General features: G+C 26.9%; 2 protein-coding genes across 3 annotated transcripts; one reads left to right on the top strand and one right to left on the bottom strand.

Annotated features, from left to right (window-relative positions):
* The first annotated feature begins 257 nt into the window (after positions 1–257).
* LOC119662563 (angiotensin-converting enzyme) lies at positions 258–21,274 on the top strand. Of its 2 annotated transcripts, XM_038072203.1 has the most exons (9): positions 258–291; positions 6,150–6,240; positions 6,309–6,882; positions 6,962–7,343; positions 7,415–7,763; positions 20,438–20,649; positions 20,790–20,930; positions 20,997–21,169; positions 21,234–21,274. In XM_038072203.1, exons 2-9 carry the CDS (start codon positions 6,211–6,213, stop codon positions 21,245–21,247), a joined length of 1,875 nt encoding a protein of 624 aa, XP_037928131.1. In that variant the 5' UTR covers positions 258–291; positions 6,150–6,210; the 3' UTR covers positions 21,248–21,274. The 2 variants fall into 2 exon arrangements, with proteins under 2 accessions (XP_037928131.1, XP_037928132.1); XM_038072204.1 differs by lacking the exon at positions 258–291 and having other exon boundaries at positions 5,046–6,240.
* Positions 12,415–14,700, bottom strand: LOC119662564 (integrator complex subunit 11). The gene is made up of 2 exons (XM_038072205.1): positions 12,568–14,700; positions 12,415–12,509 (listed from the first exon to the last, which is right to left on the bottom strand). The coding sequence occupies exon 1, from the start codon at positions 14,532–14,534 to the stop codon at positions 12,741–12,743; it is 1,794 nt and encodes a 597-aa protein (XP_037928133.1). The 5' UTR covers positions 14,535–14,700; the 3' UTR covers positions 12,415–12,509; positions 12,568–12,740.
* Positions 21,275–22,375: the final 1,101 nt, after the last annotated feature.

Here is a 22,375-nt window from a genome sequence, read left to right as displayed (position 1 = left end):
GTACTAGAAGTACGTGAATGAAAGTACCGGAGTCACGTTTAAGTCACTCGTCGTCTGACCCAGAAGCATTAAACCGTAAATCTCTTGAATGACAAATAACCACAAACCGAATGTGAAATAAAATTAAAACTAAAATAAAGTAAAAATATTTTGTTTACACTCTCTGTAGGTAAAAGTGTAAAAAAAAAACAATAATTTAAAAACAAAAAATATACACAAAAAATAATAAACTTTGTTTAAACAAAATTCAAATTTCAAAATAAAAGTGAAAATTTAGTAAAAGGAGTTGAGGTGAGTTTATTTTAATTTTATTTAAATTTTGAGCAAAATTTTTTCTGCAAACGCATACGAATTTTTTAAAACTTTTGTAATAATTTCATCAAATTTCATCAAATTTCATCAAAATTCATCAAATAAATTATGTTAACAATAGCAAATAATTTATGCATTCATGTACCAACGATCACATTTCAACAAAGTGAACTCGTATAAATTCAGGCCTTAAGAAATTGTGTCAAACCATTTAAAAATCGTTCAACTCTGCACTTTGTTGCGTTTAAATCTGTGCGGGTTTTTATCTTGTGAAGTTGATGAGATTCTAATGCTCTTACGAACAGAAAAACCATAGAGCATGAATGCGATTTGCACAATGCACACAAGTAACTGGGATCTTCACGGCACTCAATCAACGAGTTGCGCTGTCTTAACTTAAGATAAAAACAAGAATGCCATAGTCGAAACTACAACACCCTTTACACACACGTTTTTAATGAAGATTAGTTTTAAAGCCTTTTCACTAAACTACTTTTTTAAGATAATGACTATTTATACCATTCATATCAGACTATTCATATCATATCAAACTAGTTCTCTAATAGGTACATTATGTATTCTATACATATCTGTAATCGAAAAAACTAAGAATGACAACAAGTGCACCGTGGTTTATAAAAAATGTTAACCTACATAGAGACCTTTGTCGCGGTTGTGACTCTGAAGAGAAAACAATTTTCTATCTCATGTGTCAGTGTCCATCTTTAGCTAGGAGAAGATCAAAAATCTTGGAGGCCCCTTTTCTGACCGATCTGACTGAGCTGTTGAAGACTTGGCCAGATTTATAGAATTGTCGGATTCATTTTTCTTCAACTAAATGTGGGAGTCATTGCCTTTTTCTGCGTTGGAAGTATACTGATCACCTTGTCTATGTACGAACCAACAATATTCCTGTGGTACCACAACGGACCATTATTTTAAACCCAAGTAGGCTTTCTTGGTATACAAGTACGGCACTTCAACCTAACCTAATCTAGAGACTTGGGCGTATCAAGAGTAATGGAAGAAGCTGCTCGATGTAGCCGTCAGTACCTTTTAAAATTTCTACTGAACAAAGGCCACAAACGTTTAAAAAAGAAGGACGCAATTAACATCTGCTAAGTTTACTTAATTTTTATTTAATTTAAAATATTATAAATTTTATTTGATTAAATTGAATGTGATTTTTAGTTTGATTTATTTAATTCAACCTAATTTTATTACAAATTATTTAAAGTCTTAATAGTTTTTTCCAAAGCAATGGCCTAGGTTAAAAATAAATTTAGTTTTTAAGATTTGATTCACTTATCGTTGGTTTCTAAATTAAGAATTCAATAAAAAATTTATAAATTGAAAAAAAAAATCTGTATCTGTATAATTAAATAATATACAAAACAGTCATTCATCAGACAATGTATATTTTCCTAACTTGAAACTAGACACATCGAAAGTAATATAATACTATGTTCAGACAGCTAAATTTCCTTAATATCGAAAAAATGAAATTAAGTTAATTTGGAAAGTGTTCATACTGCCCCAAATTAAGTAAATCATGTATAACAGCCTACACAAAAAACAAGGCTTATGTTATTTTATCTACAATTTTATCCAAACCCATTCTTAAAGGACCACGAAGAATTTTAAGAAATTGATATAGAATGCATCCTAACAAATTTAAAACAAAATAAATTGGTTAAAATAATGCGAGTTGTTCTTAGATTAAAAATGCATATATCACATAGACCTTTCATATTTAGGTGAAGCATACCACTAGGTTAGGTTACGTTGTACCGGTGATCCCAAGGAATCCACTTGGGTTATAAGCCCATTATGTTACCTTATAAATAAAAACCCAAGGGTTAGAACCACTTAGAACATTCGACACAGCTTATAAGATAGATAAATGAATAGATAGTTCTTTATTTCAAAATATTTTAACTAAAACATCGGTTGGAGTAGCTCATAAATATATTGAAAAAAATAAAGAATACGATACTGGCTTAATAGTCATCTGTCGGTGGTGTTGGATTTATATAAATTTGCCTTCTAGCTTAAAACTATAATAATAATATAAGCCGTATTCCATCAGGAACATGGACTATTTACATAGAATCGCCAAGTACTTCCGTTTAATGCCAAATGTCTCAATTCGTTAAATAATTTATTAGTTTCCTGCCGGATTATGCTTCTCCATGTGGTGCGAGGCTTGCCGGGTCTTCTGTTGCCTTGTGGATTCCATTGCAGGGCAGCATGGCAGACCTTTTCATAAGGTTTCCTTAATGTGTGCCCGAGTCAGTTGTATTTCCGTCGTTTTATTTGTATATTTATGTTTTCTTGGTTTGAGAGTTGCAACAACGTTTCATTGTCCACCACTCGTGGCCAGCAAATTCTCAATATATTTCGCAGACATCTGTTGGTAAAAGACTGCAGCATGCGGTTAGTTTCAATGTTCACCAACCATGTTTCAGAGCTATACAGCAAAATCGATTTGACACATTCGTTATATATATTGATCTTAGACTTCGGAGATAGTTTGCTTGAGCTCCAGATGTTACGGATAGTTGCAAATGCAGATCTAGCCTTGTTAATTCTGTTTCGTACGTGAATGTATTGCATTTATTATGCTTCCAAGGTAGCAGAAATTTTCAACGGTTCCAATATAGGTGTTACTGATTGTGAAAGTGGGAGCTTGATTTGATTTAATTATGCATGCCTTTGTTTTACTTATGTTGATTCGTAGACCCACCAGTGCAACTGTAGTTGCAAGGGCATCAATTTTTGCCTGCATATGCTCTTTATTTGACAAAAGTAAAACTATGTCGTCCGCATAGTCGAGGTCTTCTAGGTGTTGGTTGACCCTCCATAAAATGCCCCTTCTTTCAACAGTGATTTTTTTCAACACGGCTTAAAACTATTCACAATTCAAAAAAAAAAAATGAAAGTTTAAAGATTTCAAATTAATCGCTTATGTTCGTTTATAATTAGTTTTCTGTATTTCAAAGCACTAGTAATATAGTTAATCAATCTGGATAATTTTCCTTATTTAGCATACTGATTACTTGCTCTTCCACTAAAGATTCTCTTTCAAAACAAACTTATTTAAAAGGCTTTAATATAGCACAACAGCCTAAGAAATTCTGTATGCTTCACATATCACTTGGGACACACGTAGTAAATTTGATTTGAGCTGATCCTCAGGATGCCTTTCTAACGTAATACCTAACGGTAGTTCCAGGGGGGACTCTCCGTCCGGACATGAGGACATGTTTTTAGCGGATTCAAGTTTTGAACTGACTTAGGCTTTCGATACTTTTGAGTCCTCGTTAAATAAACTTTCTTATAGAGTACCCAGTCCAGTAAACTTTCTTGAGGTACTCAAAGCACACACAAAATGTCATTTCATTTCTGGAATTACACCCTAAAATTAAATTATTTTTAATTCTTATAATAAACACTGGAACCCTATAAAAAGCACGTTATAGGTAGAATAATATTGCTCCATCCAAGTGTCCTCTTTTGAACCCGATGTAATGTTTTGATATGATTACGAGTTTGTTGAATGTCAATAAAACTTGTTATAAAAATTTTATGATTTTTATAATATCGTATATATATATTTAAATACAAAATTTTAATATATAAAAAAACTAACAAACAGTCTTTTACAATTTCGTTTAAATTTTTTATTTAAAATATAAATAAACGGAATAGTGCCAGTCGACTGATGTGCTAATTTTTTAAATTTTATTGACAGAATAATATAAAAATTTTAATTTTTTACAAATTTATATAAACAAAAGAATTTATTTCAATATTTCACGAACTTATTTCACACTTTAATCAGAATTCTTCAAATTTTATGTATAAAATAAAAAATTAATTAAAATTTTTAACATTAACAACAATATATCATAAATTACAAATATTGATATGGTAACATGTGAGAGAATGTTACCATTTTTTTTTTTAAATTAATTCTAAAAATATTTGAAATTATTTTTAACACTGCTAAAATTTTATTTTTAAAAATCTTGTCTTACTTTATTTTATTAGTTTGTTAATTAAATTTAAGTTTATTAAAGAAATCAATTGAAAACTTCACTGAAAAGTTAATTTTTTAATTTGATAAAAATTAAAATTAAAAATAAAAAAAAATCTATTCATTGATTTTATTTCTACGTTAATTTAAGAACAAGAAAATATAAACAAAATTCTTTACAATCTGTTAAAAAAATAAAATTAAAGGAAAACTAAAAAATGAAATTAAAAACTACATAAATTAATTATTTGTTTTTATTAAAATTTAATAAATATTATATTAATTATAATATAAAATAAAAATAAATAAAATATTTAAAATATTCTAAAAAAAACTAAAATTATAATTATTCCAAAAATTTAAAAAAAATAGCAACAAAAAGTTGTCTAAATTTTAATTAAAATATATAATTAACCTATAGTTCAAACATTTATCATACACTCAATGCATAATTTATATATACACACCTTTAAAAATAATATAATAATAATAATAATAATAATAATAATAATAATAATAATAATAATAATAGAATAATAAAATAAAGTGAAAATAAAGTAAGATGATTATAAAATAATATGATAATAAAATATGATATAATGTAAAATGAAATTAACTAAAATAAATTAAATTAAGTTTTAACTTATTAATTATTTTTTTTATTTTAAAAATAAACAATCAAGACTCATCCACATTCAATAAATAATATAAAACTTTGGAACTGTAGTAACATCACATTATAGCTGAACCATTCGATTAACAGATTATGGATCCCAAACAAATATGATTCATATGCTTCTTCATAATCTGATTTTCATAAATTTCTTTTAAATCCATTTTGTCAGTGTTTTTGGTCACTTTGAATTATAATTTCTTCTCTAAGTGAAGGAAAATTTACGAAAGCCATAAAGAGGCAATATTCTACACAGATGTATTCGGGATTATAAGAACACTACACAAACAGCATGAAAAAAATGATTTAGATTAGAATGAGTATAAACAGGGTACTGACTCTCAACCGACCTGAGCACCGCTACCATATGTGATTTTTTGTGCTGTAGTACACCCTAACTGACAGAAGATATTCCGCCCTTCAATTGAAAGCCAAAATGTTAGCCGTTAAGGACCTCATAATGTCAGAAACTAAAAGTGATTCTCGACCCAGTGATCTCCTTCTGGCCCAGATCGAAGCTGAATAGTAACAGAGAATGTGACTGAAAGCCTCGTCTGCTTCTAAGCAGAGTCGACAATCTATCTCTTTAGGCAGACACATTTTGTTACTGTTATAACGCAGTCCGTGGTGACCCGTTAAATATCTCATCAGCAACCTCAACTCTGTTTGTTTTGCTGTTCTGGAAGGATACCTTATCGTAACTGTAAGGACGAACCAGTTCTTTTCGGTTGAAGGAAAAATAGCATGAAAAAGATGTTACTAACAGTACAATTTGCAATAACTTCACTGCTACATTTAAAGTATTCTTGAAGTTTATCTATTACTACCTGAAGTATTAAGAATTAGGTTCACTTTATTTATCATTAACTTATCAGAGACCCCTTTTATATTTAGTTGATACTTATAAACGGACAGACAGACGGATTAAAAATTCCTTGCACTCGAACAGTTTTAGAGTAATACAATAGATCGAGTTTGTTTTGGACAAAGTGATCGTATTACACCTAGAAAATAATCAATATAAAATACTATGTACCGAAAAAGGCTCAATTAAAAAACAGACATAGATAACTATGCTCAAGCATAGGTTTTTATAATTTTATAACTAACTATAACTATTTTCAGTACTTTCAGATCTAATAATTGGTGCTTTTGTGGGCCATTAAATTCTAGCATTTTTTTTGATATGAGTTGGTTTAATATATTGCTAACTTTTGTAAGTACATTACTATAACTTTTAATATAAATAGATAAAATAAAAATTTAATGAACTTTTGTTCTTAGCTTTTATTCCTACACGTAACACTGGGTAATGAGCCGAAATCAGTTGATGAAGAACTTCAAAAATTCCTCCACCGTGTTAATGACCGCTTGGCGGATTTGTATAACAAAGAAGTCTTAGCTGCTTGGCAAAATGAAATCAAAGGTCCCAACGATTTGGTAGCATTACTCCAATCCGATATAGCAACGCAGGAAATAATAAGCTATCTGAAAAAAATTTCCACAAAAGCAGCCAAATTTAAGCGATTAAATATCACCGATGAGAAACTTAAGACGCAATTAGCTAAAATACCTGTAGTTGGGTATGAAGTCTTAGACAATGATGATTTGGACACTATGTATGCCGTCACTACAAATATGAGTGATATATATAGAAACGTCAAGTTATGTTCATTTACCGATCCAAATAATTGTAATTTAACTCTCGTACCCGATGTGCAGCATATATTACATAGCAGTAAAAATATTGCAGAAATTGAATTTTATTGGTTGGAATGGCGTAAGAAGACTGGTACGGCAGCAAAAGACGATTTCATTCAATTTGTGGAACTCTATAGAAAAACAGCAAAATTAAATGGTATTATATTTGAATACATCAACTTACATTATATATAGGTTAAAAAATTTATCTACAATGCATATATCATTGTTTGTAGGATTTGCAAAACCTTCTGATTACTGGTTCAGAGATTTGGAAGAAAATAGTGTTGAAGCTTTTGATTTACTGGATAACATAATGACTCAGCTACGTCCATTGTTTGAACAATTTCATGCATATATACGTTCTGAGTTACGTCAAATTTATGGTTCGGAATTAATAGAGCACAACAAACCATATCCACAAAATTTGGCTGAAATTTTTATTGGCAATTCATACCGTCGCACTGAACCAGAATGGTATGTCAATTTACCATATAATGACGTAGGTTTACCAAATATTACCGAGGGTCTATTTAAACGCGCACTAAATAATTCACAACGCATGTTTTGGAATGTAGCCGAATATTATAGATCAATTGGTTTACCACAACTGGAAGAGTAAGTTAAGGTTATGTTTGTTAAAAATTTTAAACACTTATTGTTCAATGAAATACTTATATCTGTTGTAGAAAATTCTGGACTGATAATACGATGCCGAGAGCGGATACTGATGATGTGACTTGTTGGCATAAAGCTTGGAAATATTATGGAAACCAACATGTAAATTTATCCTATTGCCCAATAACAAATGAGGAGCGCTTTATGAATATGTTTGAAGCAATTTCTGATGTTTACTACTATCAGGCATACCAAGACCAACCAACACTGTTTGAAGATGAACCATTTCCCAATTTTAGTGATGCTTTGGGTAAAGTCTTTTCGATGGCAGCTTCTTCACCAAAATATTTGGAAAAACTGAAGATTATTGAAAATAAGTTTACAACGAAAGATGCAAGAATAAATCGACTTTATGTTATGGTAAGTTAAGTATTTTATCTTTAACTTATTTTTTATCTAAGTTGAGAGATGTGACTTCTTTTGGAATACTATTATAATACGTGCTTCTATTATATACAGTAAAAGCTGTGTTAAACATACGCTCTCATTAACGGACATCTGTCTTAATGATGGAATGTTGTTAGTCGTCAGTTTTCATGTTTCCTGTAGAGTACGTTCATTTATATGTATCTGCGAAAAATTGTTGGTCCCATCGGTATCCATTTAATATCTTCAACTGTAATATATAGACTATTATTTATTTAAATACAATTTATTTATTACAAATACCAATTAAAAAATAAGTGATACATTATGTAAGGTACTGTCAATTTATTATCAAGACTTTTTATTTAGATTAAATTTTACAAAACCGATTTCATATCCAGTTTAAGGTCTATATACATGAAATGAGACACAATCTATAAAGATTCAGATTTTTAGATATGTTAAGATACGTTTATTAACATTAAATTTATGAAATTATTCTACAAATGTATAAAAAATAAAAAAAGATGGGTTTTGATTTTGCTAAATGCTTAATGCACTTCACAAAATAGCTATAGTTTCTTTTATTTTAAATTATTTACATTTTACTTATTTATTTCAAAATTCTCTATGCAAAGTTTTGTTTGATTAACAAAAACACTGATAGACTAGTTCATATTAACAGACGTTGTCCGCCGGTTCACATATCAATTTAATTCCCAATAATTTATGACTCCATCCCTTTGTGATGGCAAGGATTCTTAACCTGAGCCCAGGCTTATATTCAATCATTTCCATTACGTTCTTTCTTATTCTAACTATCTTGCTTATATATTCTAATACTCCTTTATATAAGTCATCCTTTTATGGACATGTCTTCCAGATTTCTATGGACTACAACAATAAGAACACGTAATGGTTTCACCTCATCGTGATGATGAGGTGTATATATAATACAATTGTTCTTCAAAAACATTTATTCTTCCCATACATATGTATGAAGATAAAACAAAAAATTTTAATAAAATCATAAACAAGGGATATGACTCTATTATAAAAGTACATATAATAGAAAAGGTAAGAAGTTAGATTTGACGTCGGAAAACATTCATTATCCCATATGTTAGAAACCAATTATTTAGTATATACTTTGCAATAACTATTTCCGCTCATTTTATATATCCAATGAGTATTTTAATTTCATTTATAAAACTTTAATTCTATTAATTATTTATTTTCAAAAATGAAACAAAATGTTTCTTATCAGTGGTTATAAATATTGTTCAAAATTACCGGTACGTCTAAATTCATATATGGTAACAATTTTTAAAATTATCATATATAAGTTAAATTCAAATATATGCAAATCATATTTATATAGAAATAGGTGGCTACGGTTCATTTATATTTTTCAATAAAAGAAAACATATGTTATGTTTATGTATATAAACATTTTTTTTCATAATACATATAATTAATAAATATATAATTAAATATAAATATAAAAATATAATTGTTATAAGTTCTTGTTGTTATCACCACAATTTTTCGAATACCTCTGTTAAAACGTACAAATCCTTATACTCATGTATAATTATACACATGTTAGTATAATTATACAATTATAATTATAATTATACAATTATAATTATAATTATACAATTATAATTTTAATAATATTATAAGGAGTTTTTTTAAACAGTAGTGGACTACAACAACAAAAAATTTTATTTTTTATATTATTTTAATTATAAGTTCGATTCCTGGTACTTGCAGTCTCAAAAAAATAATTATTTACGAATAATTAAATACAAGAATTATTTCCAAGACCACTGATGATGGGTATTTGGCAATACTCGAAACAGCTGTATGGTCAGCCAAAAATTCAATTAATTAAAATAATATAAAAAATAAAAATTTTTGTTGTTGTAGTTCACTACTGTTCGAAAAAACCTCTTTAAGACATTTTTTTGTATATATTTATATTTTATATATACATGTATATATTTGTAATTATTTTCAAATTTATATTTACATATACATTTATATTAATCTATTAATTTATTTATCTTTTTATTTACTTTTAACTCCATTTACATTTTTATATATTATTATCTTTATATTTTTATATTTATTATATATATAATAATTTATGAGCGCGCTAATTGGTCATTTAAATAAAAATAATAAATTATAGTATTTTTATTTAAATCGCCAATTAGTCCGCTCATAAATTATAATATATTATATTTTTATTAATAATTATTATTAATAAAAATTATTATTATAAATAATTATTATTAAATTACTATATTTTTGATCATAATAAAAGAATAAAATTTTTATTATATACATATATTTATATTTATAATTTTATTTATATTCATGTTTATATTTATAATTGTATTCTTACATATATTTATATTTGTATTTACATTTATTCAAGTTGTAATGTTATTAATATAATATAATAATTTAATATAAGTATTGTATTCATATAATCATAATAAGGTATACTAAGGTATAATTCGAAGTAAAAACATAATTAAATAACATTATTTAATAAATCAATATATAACATAATATTCTTTATGAATTCTTTATATCCATGGCAAAAAAATATATTACGAAAAAGAAAGCCTGTAATTGAAAAGCTAATAACATTATTTAGATATAACAACTTTAATAAATAAAAGGCTAGGAATCAAGATTTTCATTTTATAGTTTTTTTAATTCACTTTCTAATAATAATTGACTCAAAAATTTTAAGGCTTGTATTTATACATGCTGATACATATTTATAAATATTACATGTTATTAAATTTATTTTACATAGTTTTTACACGAAATTAAAATAGAGAAAAGTTATGTTGTACTAAGTAATGTAACTATTTTTTAAATAATTTCTTACATCTAAAAATTATAAATATTTATAAGACATGTCAATAAGATAAATTTATAACTTTTTGCGTTATTATTAGTATTATTGTTCATATTATTATTGTTATTATTAATATTATTATCAATAGCATTATGTTTATACTATTTTAATATTAATATAAAAAATAATATTATATCTATTATTTATTTTAAATAATTGTTTTATTAATACTTAAGTAAGTTTATTATTATTTTAATGATTTAATAATTGATTAAAGTCATTATTTATATTATTATCATTATTAGTGTTGCTATTATCATTAATTGTATTGTTATTATTTATGTAACAATGATTACTATTAATATTATCATTATATATAAATAAAAACTTTCTTTTTTTGTTATTATTTATGATTTTTACTAATTTGTATGCTATTGAAATAGAAAATATCAACATGGAATGTCAAGTGACTTTTTTGAATGTATGATTTAATTACTTTAGTAAACAATTGTGATTAATTTTTTTATTTTTATTTTTTTGAAATTCATCGTTTTTGTTTATTAACAGTTTATGTTCAATTTAATGGATAATTCCGAAAAAATAACGACAATTAATTATCGAACGAAAACATTAAAAAGAGAAATATAGCTTTCAGTTTAGTATTTTTCAAAAACACTTGATTTCGATTATTTTTCAATACTCACTATTGAGTTCGTACCATATATGCTTTGTTTCTTTTATAGACTTGTTTCTTTTATAGTGTTAGATGTTATTTCATTAAGAGTTTCCTCTTTTTTACCTGCAGCATTCATTAAATATGTGATTATTGTTTATAACAAATGTATTATACATGTCAGAATTCTGTTGAACGTTAAATTAGGTATTCGTTATATTGAACATTTACTGAGTATAAATTACATAAAGCTTGTATAAACAATAAAAACAAATAAATAATTTAATATCTTGAAATTTGATCTTATTAAAAAAATCATGAAAACAAATGAATAATTTAATAACTTATTAAATTTGATCTTATTAAAAATATCTAATAATATCTATTTAATTTATATCGCCGTTTCTAAGTTTTTATTAAATTTCTTACGCAGAGCGGGTTACATAAACATTTAAGTTAATAATATTTTATTTTTTTAAACTGGTTAATTAGTCAATAGACTACTACTCTGTAGATGACTATAGAATATAGTCGATATATTAGTCAAAATAAAATAAAATTTTTAAAACAAAAATTTTTTTTTAAAAACCGATTCAAAAATAAAATTATTACTAAAGAACTGTTGGTCATTAAAACAATAAATTATTTAAATTAACAGTAAATATTTAAATTAGGAACATTATTTTTTAATTATTTTTATTTTTTATGTTCATACAAGCTTTAGTAATATATATAAAATAAAATATACACTTAAAAACGCATAATTATTATTGTAATTAACTATTAATTATAGAAGAATTTACTTTAAATATAAATTTAAAAATCACTAGTATAAACTGCTTCCTACCAATCTCAAATAGTTTAATTTGTTAAAGCACAATTTGCAACATATGCTATATAAACTAGCATTTAGCATATTATAAATAAATAATTATAAATTATTTACAAAATTCTGAATTGAAAGTAATCAGACTATCTAACAGGCTAGGTTTCATCAGTACGGTTGATAGAAAACGGTTATACATTTCTAAGAATAAAATTTATGCACATTATATTAGTATTAAAAGTTAAGAAGATTGTAAAACCTGGATATTATTAAGTAAAAAAAATTGGTTTAGTTTCACATTGTTATAATTTTTTTTTATTTTATGGTTCCAATACAAAATACAGATGCGTAATTATGAATCTAAAATAGAGAAATAGTTATTATAAAAATAAAATTTTATTATTTTATTTATAAATACCTTATATTTTTTAAGTTAGATTTATTACAACATAATTGTTGGATATCCTTAAGATATAATGTATAATCCGTACAAGTATAGTGTTTATACTAAATCTTCTCATACACGATCGCTATATTTTGTTCGCCATACCTCAATCAGTAGTCATTTGGACAGAGAAATGTCTCTTAATTTTAGAAAGTATTTTGCAGTAAATTAAGAATGTAAGCACCGATGTCTTCGTCTTCATTTGTCCAATTAACCGTAATTGTTTTGTGTTGAGTATCTTTTTCATCTTCCTCAACTTTTAAACTCACAGTTTCGATACACACATTGCCAGTCTCGTTTACTTTTACTTCCCAGCCAACCATCTTTTCCTGCAGCATTTCATAGAGGCTTTGTTGAAGTTTAATAATTGGATTTGAATAATCAATTTTCACTTTTGATGTGAAACGCATTACATGTCGATTTATTCCAACCTCCTTTAGTGCTTCAGTCAAACTTTGCAACATAATTCGATTATCTTTGATAACAAGCACACCATGAATTAAACGTCTTCGTTTTGGATCTGGCGGCTGTGCATTGTACTTACGATTTTCACTTTTGAGTAATGCAACGGACGCATCACAAGGTATACGTAATGGAGTAGTTATAACACAAGTTTCGCCATTGCTTGGCATATATGTTTCAATTTTAAATTCTTCCATAATTTTATGGCGCAAAAACTCCATTTTATCGGACTCACCATGCACAAGCATCACATTTTTTGGTTCACAATTTTGTATAAGTTGCATTATACCTTTTGCATCAGCATGCGCCGAAAAGCTCATGTATTCCACAGCCATTTTGACATCGACAATTTGTCGGTTTTCGAACTCGATTCTTTTGACACCACTTAATATTTTGTTACCAACCGTACCCTGCACACAATAGCCTGGCATTACGACCATGTTATTTTCATTCGGTGCCCACTTCTTAAAAATTTGTAGTGACAGACCCGCGTGCAACATTCCTGGTGTGGCAAACACAACCATTGCACCTGGGTTATCGGTGTACGCTTTATCAAAAGGCTTTATATGTTTAAAATCAAACATATTGCGCTGTACAAAAGTTTTTCGTATTTTCTGGTTTGTCCAAGTAATAAACATTTTATAATATGTATTCGCTTTTTCTGTTAGACCCAAAGCAAAGTAAATTGGAATTTTTAAGTTCATGCGTTCCCAATATGTTTCTAGCAATATGCATAATTCCTGGGCACGTCCCAACGCAAACACTGGTATCAATACTTTACCGCCTTTATTGACACACTCATGCACCTTCTTCAAAAAATCACGTTCACGACAACGCTTGGAATCACGAATGGTTGTAGCATAAGTGCTTTCGGTTATAAGTAAATCTGGGCGACATTTATCAATCCATGCAGCGCCCAAATGTCGATCTGGAGTCATATTATAATCGCCTGTATAAACTACTGATTGAGAACCCACACGTATCCAAAACATAGCAGCACCCAAAACGTGGCCTGCATAATAGGCTTTTATTTCCAAATCATTATCAACCATTACACTTTGGTGCAATGTGACAGGAATAACTTTTTTCATGCAGTCTTTTATATTCTGTGTCGTAAAGAAATTCGATTCGCCCTTACGTTCTACTGCCACTTTACGCATATCTTCTAGCAGTATAGGCGCTATTGCCTTCGTTGGATGTGTCATGTAAATTGGTCCATTGTAACCAATTACTTCAGACATATAAGGCAGTGCACCGCAATGATCTAAATGAAAATGTGATATAATAACGCAGTCAATATAGCTAGTGAGCAGTGCATCTGGCATAATATATGAAAAATCAGGGAAGCGCCGCTCGTCGTTAAATCCCATATGCATGCCACAATCCAACATAATATTTTTATTGCCCATAGAAAGTAATATGCAGCTGCGGCCAACATCTTGGCCAGCTCCAAGCGGTGTTATTTTAATTTCTGGCATTTTGCTTTGATATCACTTAACAAGCAACAATTTTTTTTTATAACACAGTGAATTATTTTATTTTTATTTACTTAGATCAGTACATATTAATCTCACTATCAATAAATTTGATAATATCACTAATGATGCCTGAATCACACAATACAACTAGTAAAACCTAACGCATGTTGCATTTAACAACATATGAACAGTTCACAATAATTAAATAACAAAATACTGAAAATGACACTTGAAAATCTGCCAACCGAGCATTCACAATAACTTGTTAATGATTGCTAAAAAAAAATTTCATATATAAAATTTTAAAACCATATTATAGCCGTGTGCGAGTTTGAGTAAACTGATAGCAAATTGCTTGAAATAGTAAATTATGTCGTTATGGCAGCGAATGTAGGTATCTACCAAAATTTCGAGAAGGGTATATTAGATAAAAATTATATATATTAAGTATTAACATTGAAAATTTTATAAAATGTTTAATAAATAAATAAATAAATTTGAGTACTTTTAACCAAAAATAATAAAAAAATAAATTTTAACATAAATGCAGTGTAAAAATCGCTATGAAATTTTAATTTACTTTACTTCAATTTGCTCAAACTCGCACACGGCCTATATCGTCCACAAATGCATGTTTGAAAAATTAGAAAATGCTTGTACACACAGTGATGTTAACCACATGAAGACTTTTTTGTTCATAATATTCAAATAAACACACTTAAGTAAAGAGGAGAACAAAATAAAAATACAGCAATCTTTTTTTCTCAATATATAATGTATTACACTTGAAAGCAAATAAAAATATAAATGAGTTATTACTAACAATTGGGGAAACAAAAATTATATTGAATTTATATGTTAAAGCATTTTAACAGCATTTTTTGATCTAATCGACAAACTTCTACCGTACAAATAGAATGACAAATTTACTTACTACTGATAGAAAAATTTCTATCGGTTTACAGATCACAATACCAAAATTCGGTATTATCTATTAGCAGTAGAAACTTGTCTACTGACATTCAGCGGTAGATAACCCATAATAGGCACTATTGCTTTTGTTAACAGAATTGCACATGCTATAAAATATTTTGCTTAAATATACAAAATTATAATACAAATATGATATGGAAACTTATATATATATATAAATATGTATAAATGTATAATATAATTTGATGTATATATAATTTTATGTATTTAACAATTCACATACCTTTTCATGTTGTTAATAAATATGCTAAACTAGTACTGATATGCTGAAGTATAAAAATTCCAATTGCTAAATAGAAATGAATGCGTAAGTGCATATCTTGTAAAATCGCTTAAAGAAATAAATGCATATAAATTAGCAACAGCTTATTCCAAAGTTCGAATTTAACGATTTAGCAAGTTACTATACCCTGCACTATGTTAATTTGCTAAATTGTTAAACACAAATGATTCATGTATATTAATGTACATACTTTTAACACATTTAACATTTTAACCATTTAAAATGATATTAAGGTCGTGTGCGAGTTAGGCTAAGTTGCGTTCTAAATGAGGGAAATTCTAAGTAGTGCCGATAATGTAGTGATGTGTCGATACGTGTTGATAAATGGCTAAATGTGTGCAGTGCAAAAAACCCCAAAAAATCTCCCATTTGGTTTAGCATCAACTTAGCCTAACTCGCACACGTCCTAAAATACAAATCAAAATAATGAAAAAGTTCACTATAAAATGACGATTTCGACTTTGATTGAATTGTGTGACTAAAAACAACAAGTTGCTTGCTTAAAGTTGCTAAAATGTACGCAAAGTATATTAGTACATATATCTAAGCACCTAACTGTGAAATGGGTAAACATTTTAGGAACTGCAGAAAAAAAGTTACTAACGGAATAAGTAATATATTGTGAATTTTCATTAGAAATTTTAAAGAACATTCCAGTCATCTGTCAAAGTTTGTAAACAAAAATACAAGCAAAATTAAAAAGTTTCACAAATATGGAAATTTTGAAAATGAAATATTTAAAAAATATGCAACATTGTAGAAAACAAATCTATATATATATAAGTATTATTAAAAAACAGTTTAAAATTTTTAACTTATTAATTGCTAAAAAGTTAATACTTATTCAAGCATAAATATTCTAAACTATTTTTAATTTTGTTGTAAAAGGAAATTATAAAATTTCCCGCGTTGTGAACATTGCTTTTAGTTAATATATTTTAATTGATAATTTTAGCTCTTATATACCATATATTTTATACAAAATGCAATTTGTTTGCATTTTGTGCACATATGCAAGATTTGATCTTTGCGAAAACATGACATTTAACAGATTGCAATAGCGATGCCAATATATCGCTTAACTGTAAAAACCACCGATAGCACCTCATATCAGTTTTTCAAGTTAGTAAAATTCAAACAAATTTGTTTGTACACTATTGTGAATAGTTGAGATTTGATAACATATGTTTTTGTGCTGTCTCACAGAAACTATTGTGACTTGCCTTTCTGATATGAAGGAGAAATATTTATGCCTTGTAATTGTTGAATTTGGATTAATATTTTATGTAATATTTATATTATAAGACATTCAACATTTATCGAATAATGAAACGTGTGGTAATTATAAAAATGAATGAATGGATGGTTTGATAAATATTTAATGGATGTTTGACAATTTGTGTACTAGCGAAAATTCGGAAGCATCTGCATTATACCAACCACCTGATTTATAATAATGATTGAGTGGTATTAGGACTTTATCTTGCTGTTGGCGTCTTTAAGCCATTTTTCAACATGTACATGTGCCTGGCGCATACACCAATTTGTAGGATTTACCATTGTGGGTTATTTAAGAAAGGCTGAGAAATTGAAACCTAATGAGAACCTCAACACGATTTGCAATTATTTGGATTTCTTTTATTTGAAACCATTTTTAAGAAAAAGTACTTGAAAATAACTAAATAAGGTATTGTTATATATGTTATAGAATATCTATAATATTTTTATTCTTTTTCCATGCAGGACTTAGAGTAAATCATGAATGAAATCATTGATAGCTGTCCTCATTAATTGTGGAAACTTTTATTAAGAAAGAATCAGCAGTTTCAACGCAACTAATTTTGTAGTCAGTTATTTTTATATACAAATAGTAAGGGGTGTATTTTATATTACATATGTATTATATATTATCAACACTTAATTCTTCAAATTAAAAATCCCCAAGACACAATGAGAGATGAAAAGTTCAGTTAATAATAAATTCTCTATAACTCTAGTCGTATTTGAAAGCAGTAGCGCCGTCTCTTCAGTAAAACTCTTTTTTAATCACATTCGGTTTAATTATTTGTTTTTATACATTATATTTATACATTTCATATTTATACATACATTTATACATTATTTTTATACATTATATTTGCTTTCAAGTAAAAAGCTAAGTTGTAAAAAAATTTAAGAAAGTTATTGTATTTCAGAGTTATAATTGCTATAGTCATCACAGATTCATTTTCATGTAGAAGGTGAAAATTATTCGCTAAATAAATTCACAGTCAATTGTTTTTTATGACGATTGCTAAATTTAAAGTTTTCGTTTCGGCGATTTCTATAGTATTATCTTGTAATTTTTATAAAGCGGCTAATAGTTGGGTATCTGATGTTAATGCACTTTTTATAGCTATTATCGTATAAAAATTACTTTATTTGCTAAATGTGGAGTGTTTTGGTATAGAAATTTTGTAATATTTATATCAGAAGACGATGAAGGGAAGTTAGGCAATATAAAAGGAGGCGGATGGATATGATTTGAAAATAATTATAAGACAAAGTCGGAAGCCGCTGCAGCTCAAGTCTAGTGTAAACGTTTTACGAATAGATGTGTGATATCATAAGAAGTAGAGTTGCAGCTAAGGCACACGTTGGGCACGGTCTTCTTTATACTGCTCTGCTATGGGCAGCTGAAAGTCTTTGTCAATATTCGGCTTGACTGATTTTTCGTTCGTTGCGGAAGGTTTTGAACAAATATGACTTCACACAATGGTGCCTATTGTGTATGTCTATTTGTCTGGTACAAGAGGATAAAGCTATTTATATGTTAAAGTCGATATAGCTGATTTAAGAGTTCATGTCTATTTGCTTGTATAAGAGTACAGATACAGATACACAGATATAAACTATTGATTTTCTTGTCTATTTTATTTGCTTGATTTTAATTAATTATTGTATTTTTTTCACGATTAAAAATTAATATATTATGTCAGTCAATATTGAAACTAGTTAAAAATAAATTTGAAATTAAAGATAGCATGGAACTAAAAAATTTTTATAATAAATAAGATTTTGCTGAAGACTTTATGTAAATGAATTTTGATCTAAATGCTATATTGTATTTTTATTACAAAAAATTGAATAAGTACAACAGTAATAAAATTAATCGATCTGTTGCTTTATGTTTATGAAATCTGATTTTCTTTAAAAAAGAGAGTTTTTCTAGCTAAATGATTGATATATGTTTGTAATATTTTTTTTTTTGGTAATTTACAATTTCTGTTTAAAGATTACTAATACACCATGGTGCCTTAGTCCATCAGAGTTCGTATTTTTAATTTAACTCATCGTCAGTTGGTTGTCCTATAACAAAATTTCAAATCGGTATAGATATGTAGCTTCGAATTTTACAGTTTAATGTCAGATCAGGTATGAAATTATCCCTACCGAAATAAATATACAAACCGATTGTTTGTATTAAAGAAAAAGAAGTTTTCTTGAAGTCTTTTGATTTTTATATTCGAATGCAAATATATATTGTTTAGGAATATCTATTTTAAACAAAAATTTGTATGTGATAGTGAAATATTAAGAATTTGCGCAAAGATCTTTGCAAAGTTTGTAAAAGTAGTATATTAGTAGTATAAAGTATATTCCAACGATTTAGGTTGTTCACCATTTTTAAGATGTCTTATATTACTGTTGGAAATAGACTTGTCAGAACACATTAGGATAAATTCTTTGCTTTTTTTATTGCAATATTGAGCACAATTATTATCAGATGACTTTTTCTAATAATAAAGAGTTATCTTTCTATCCTTGATGAATACAATGTATTAAACACGGTACATAAACTTAGTACATTATGTAAAAACCGCTATATTAACAGCTCTTTTAAAGGTTAAATTTTTAGTAAAATTACGATAAGATTTTACTTAAATCTTAAGACTGGTCCTGGTCCTCTATTCATCTCTGAAAATGAATTTAAGTTATTACTTTTTGATTTCTAAAGCAACTACGATAATATGTCGTTCGTATTACAAAATTTATTTTCAAATATTTTCAAAATACTTTTTAATCAAATATTTAATTTAATATTTATTTATAATATATTTATATTAATTTGATTTTTAACATTAATTAAAAATCAACGAAATCGAAAATAATATAAACTATTGTTTTCAATAGAGAGATATTTTGTACAGTAGTAAATTATAACAATAAAAATTTTATTATTTTATTAATTAATTGAATTTTTGGCTAACCATACAGCTGTTTCAAGTATTGCCAAATGGCCATCATCAATGATCTTGGAATTATTTCTTATATTTTATTATTCGCTACTAATTTTTTGAGACTGTACCAGGCATTGAACTCGTGCCCTGTCAAATTTGAAGCTTAGAGTCAGTGTTCACTTGCTAACTGACCCAAAGCCATACTTGATTTGTATACTCGAATTTGGAATTTTATTAATTTGCAATGTTTTATAACAATATATGCAATTATAATTATATTAAAATATATTAATATTTTATATTATTATATATTTATGTTATATATATTTTTAAAATTTATATATTGTATATATAAATATATATTTATTTATACTTACTTATGATATGTATTGCGAATTTCATTGTAGGGTCTTCGCACAATTTTCCTTCTACCAGTTTTCTATGTGTTGGATCGATATCGTGTTGATGTTATCGATGAGAAAATTGATGTTTCAAATAATTGTGCATATTGGGAACTGACAGAAAAATATACTGGGGCTGAACCACCCATAGTACGAACAAATAATGATTTTGATGCACCAGCAAAACTTTTGATGGAAGTGGATGATCAATACACAAGGTAATATCTTTATTGCTTTCATTTATGATTGTATTTTATTTTTAATAAATATAATAAAATATATTTTTATAAAAGCAAATAAAATAAAATAATTTAGAATATAAATTTATAATAAACTAAATAATACTTTTATATTGCAGTCATTTAATGAGTACTGTTTTACAATTCCAATTGTATAAACGTTTCTGTGAATTGACAGGACAATATAAACAGGATGATCCTAACTTACCTTTAGATTTGTGTGATTTATCAAATCAAACGATTATTGGTCCATTATTGTTGTAAGCACCTATTTTTTTTATTATGCACTTACAATATACATTAATATTATTTAAAAATATTTGCAGAGATGCTATATCGTTGGGTTCTTCGAAATCTTATAAAGACATTATTTATATGCTAACTAATGACAATGAACTGAAATTAGATGGTTTGTTGGAATATTTTCAACCTCTTTATGACTGGTTAGTTGAACAGAATAAATTACGAAATGAGGAAATTGGTTGGACCAATTCAGATCGTAAGTATTTTCGAAGCACTTAACAAAAATTATTTAATTAATATTATTTTAATTTGATTTGCAGGTTGTGTATCATAAATTTAAGTTGAAATAACTAGATTAAGTTTCAATAAAAATATTTTATTCTTTTTATTTTAACTTATAAGTAAATAAAATTCAATATTGGTATTTACAGAAAAAGTTTATATTTAATTAATATTTATTATTTTTAATATAGAATAATGTATAACAGCTCATACAGTTCTTAAGGCAAATATCATTTTATCTTAAATAGTTTTAAAATAAATGTTCATTATTATTATTGTATAGTATATTAAATAATAAACTGCTTAGTAAAACATTACAAATACCGTCAACAGTTAGTTATTTTAATCAATAAAACAAAAATGTAATATAATTGTAATAATTAACAAAAAGCTCATTAGGTTATGACTGAGGAAATTTGTTGGAATAAGATTATAGATAAGCACATTAATTTACGTTTTTTTGACATTTTTCAAGTTTTTAATTTAGTAATTCGTAAAGTATGCAAATGGACGTGTAAGTAATTTAAAACTAGTTGGTTAAATTATCAACTAAATTTATTTCCAGAGTCTTACCGAATTGCGATAGTCATAATATATGTATAAGCTAACACTCGAGTCTTTCTAATTCGGCCTTTTGCTTAATTTCATTAACGGATTAATCATGCGATATTATTTGAACGCATAGTTGCTGCCAAACGGGACATTATTTTGTTTGTCTGGAAAAGTCCCGTTTGACTTCGGTAGCTCTCAACTCCACAGAAGCTTGCTTATTCACTATTACTTGAGCTTTGAAATAAACCACACGCGCTCATTCAATACAAATTAAATATTAAATAAATACTTAAAATAATTATAAAAACTAAAAAGTCTTCTTAATTATTAAAAAATTTATACAAAATAAAAATATAATATAAGATTAACTTATATTATTTGAAAATTTTGTAAGGGTTATGTTGTGTTGTTACACATCTGGAAGTGGTTCCAGAAAGTAGATCCACGTAATAATCGAATCTGTTTTTACCAACAGTGATTGTTCTCTACAGAAGTAAAAAATAAGCAATGTAATTTATTTTCCTCTATTAACATAACTTAATTATTGTAAAGAACGCTCGACTTTAAAAATATATTATATTTTTTTTTAAAAATAATTATAAGCAAACTTAATTCTTAGAGAATTAAA

The sequence above is a fragment of the Teleopsis dalmanni genome, chromosome X (assembly GCF_002237135.1).
Source record: "Teleopsis dalmanni isolate 2A chromosome X, ASM223713v2, whole genome shotgun sequence".
NCBI classification, from domain to species: Eukaryota; Metazoa; Arthropoda; class Insecta; order Diptera; family Diopsidae; genus Teleopsis; species Teleopsis dalmanni.
The sequence above is the reverse complement of the archived record's forward strand: the minus strand, read 5'-3'. Positions and strand labels throughout refer to the sequence as shown.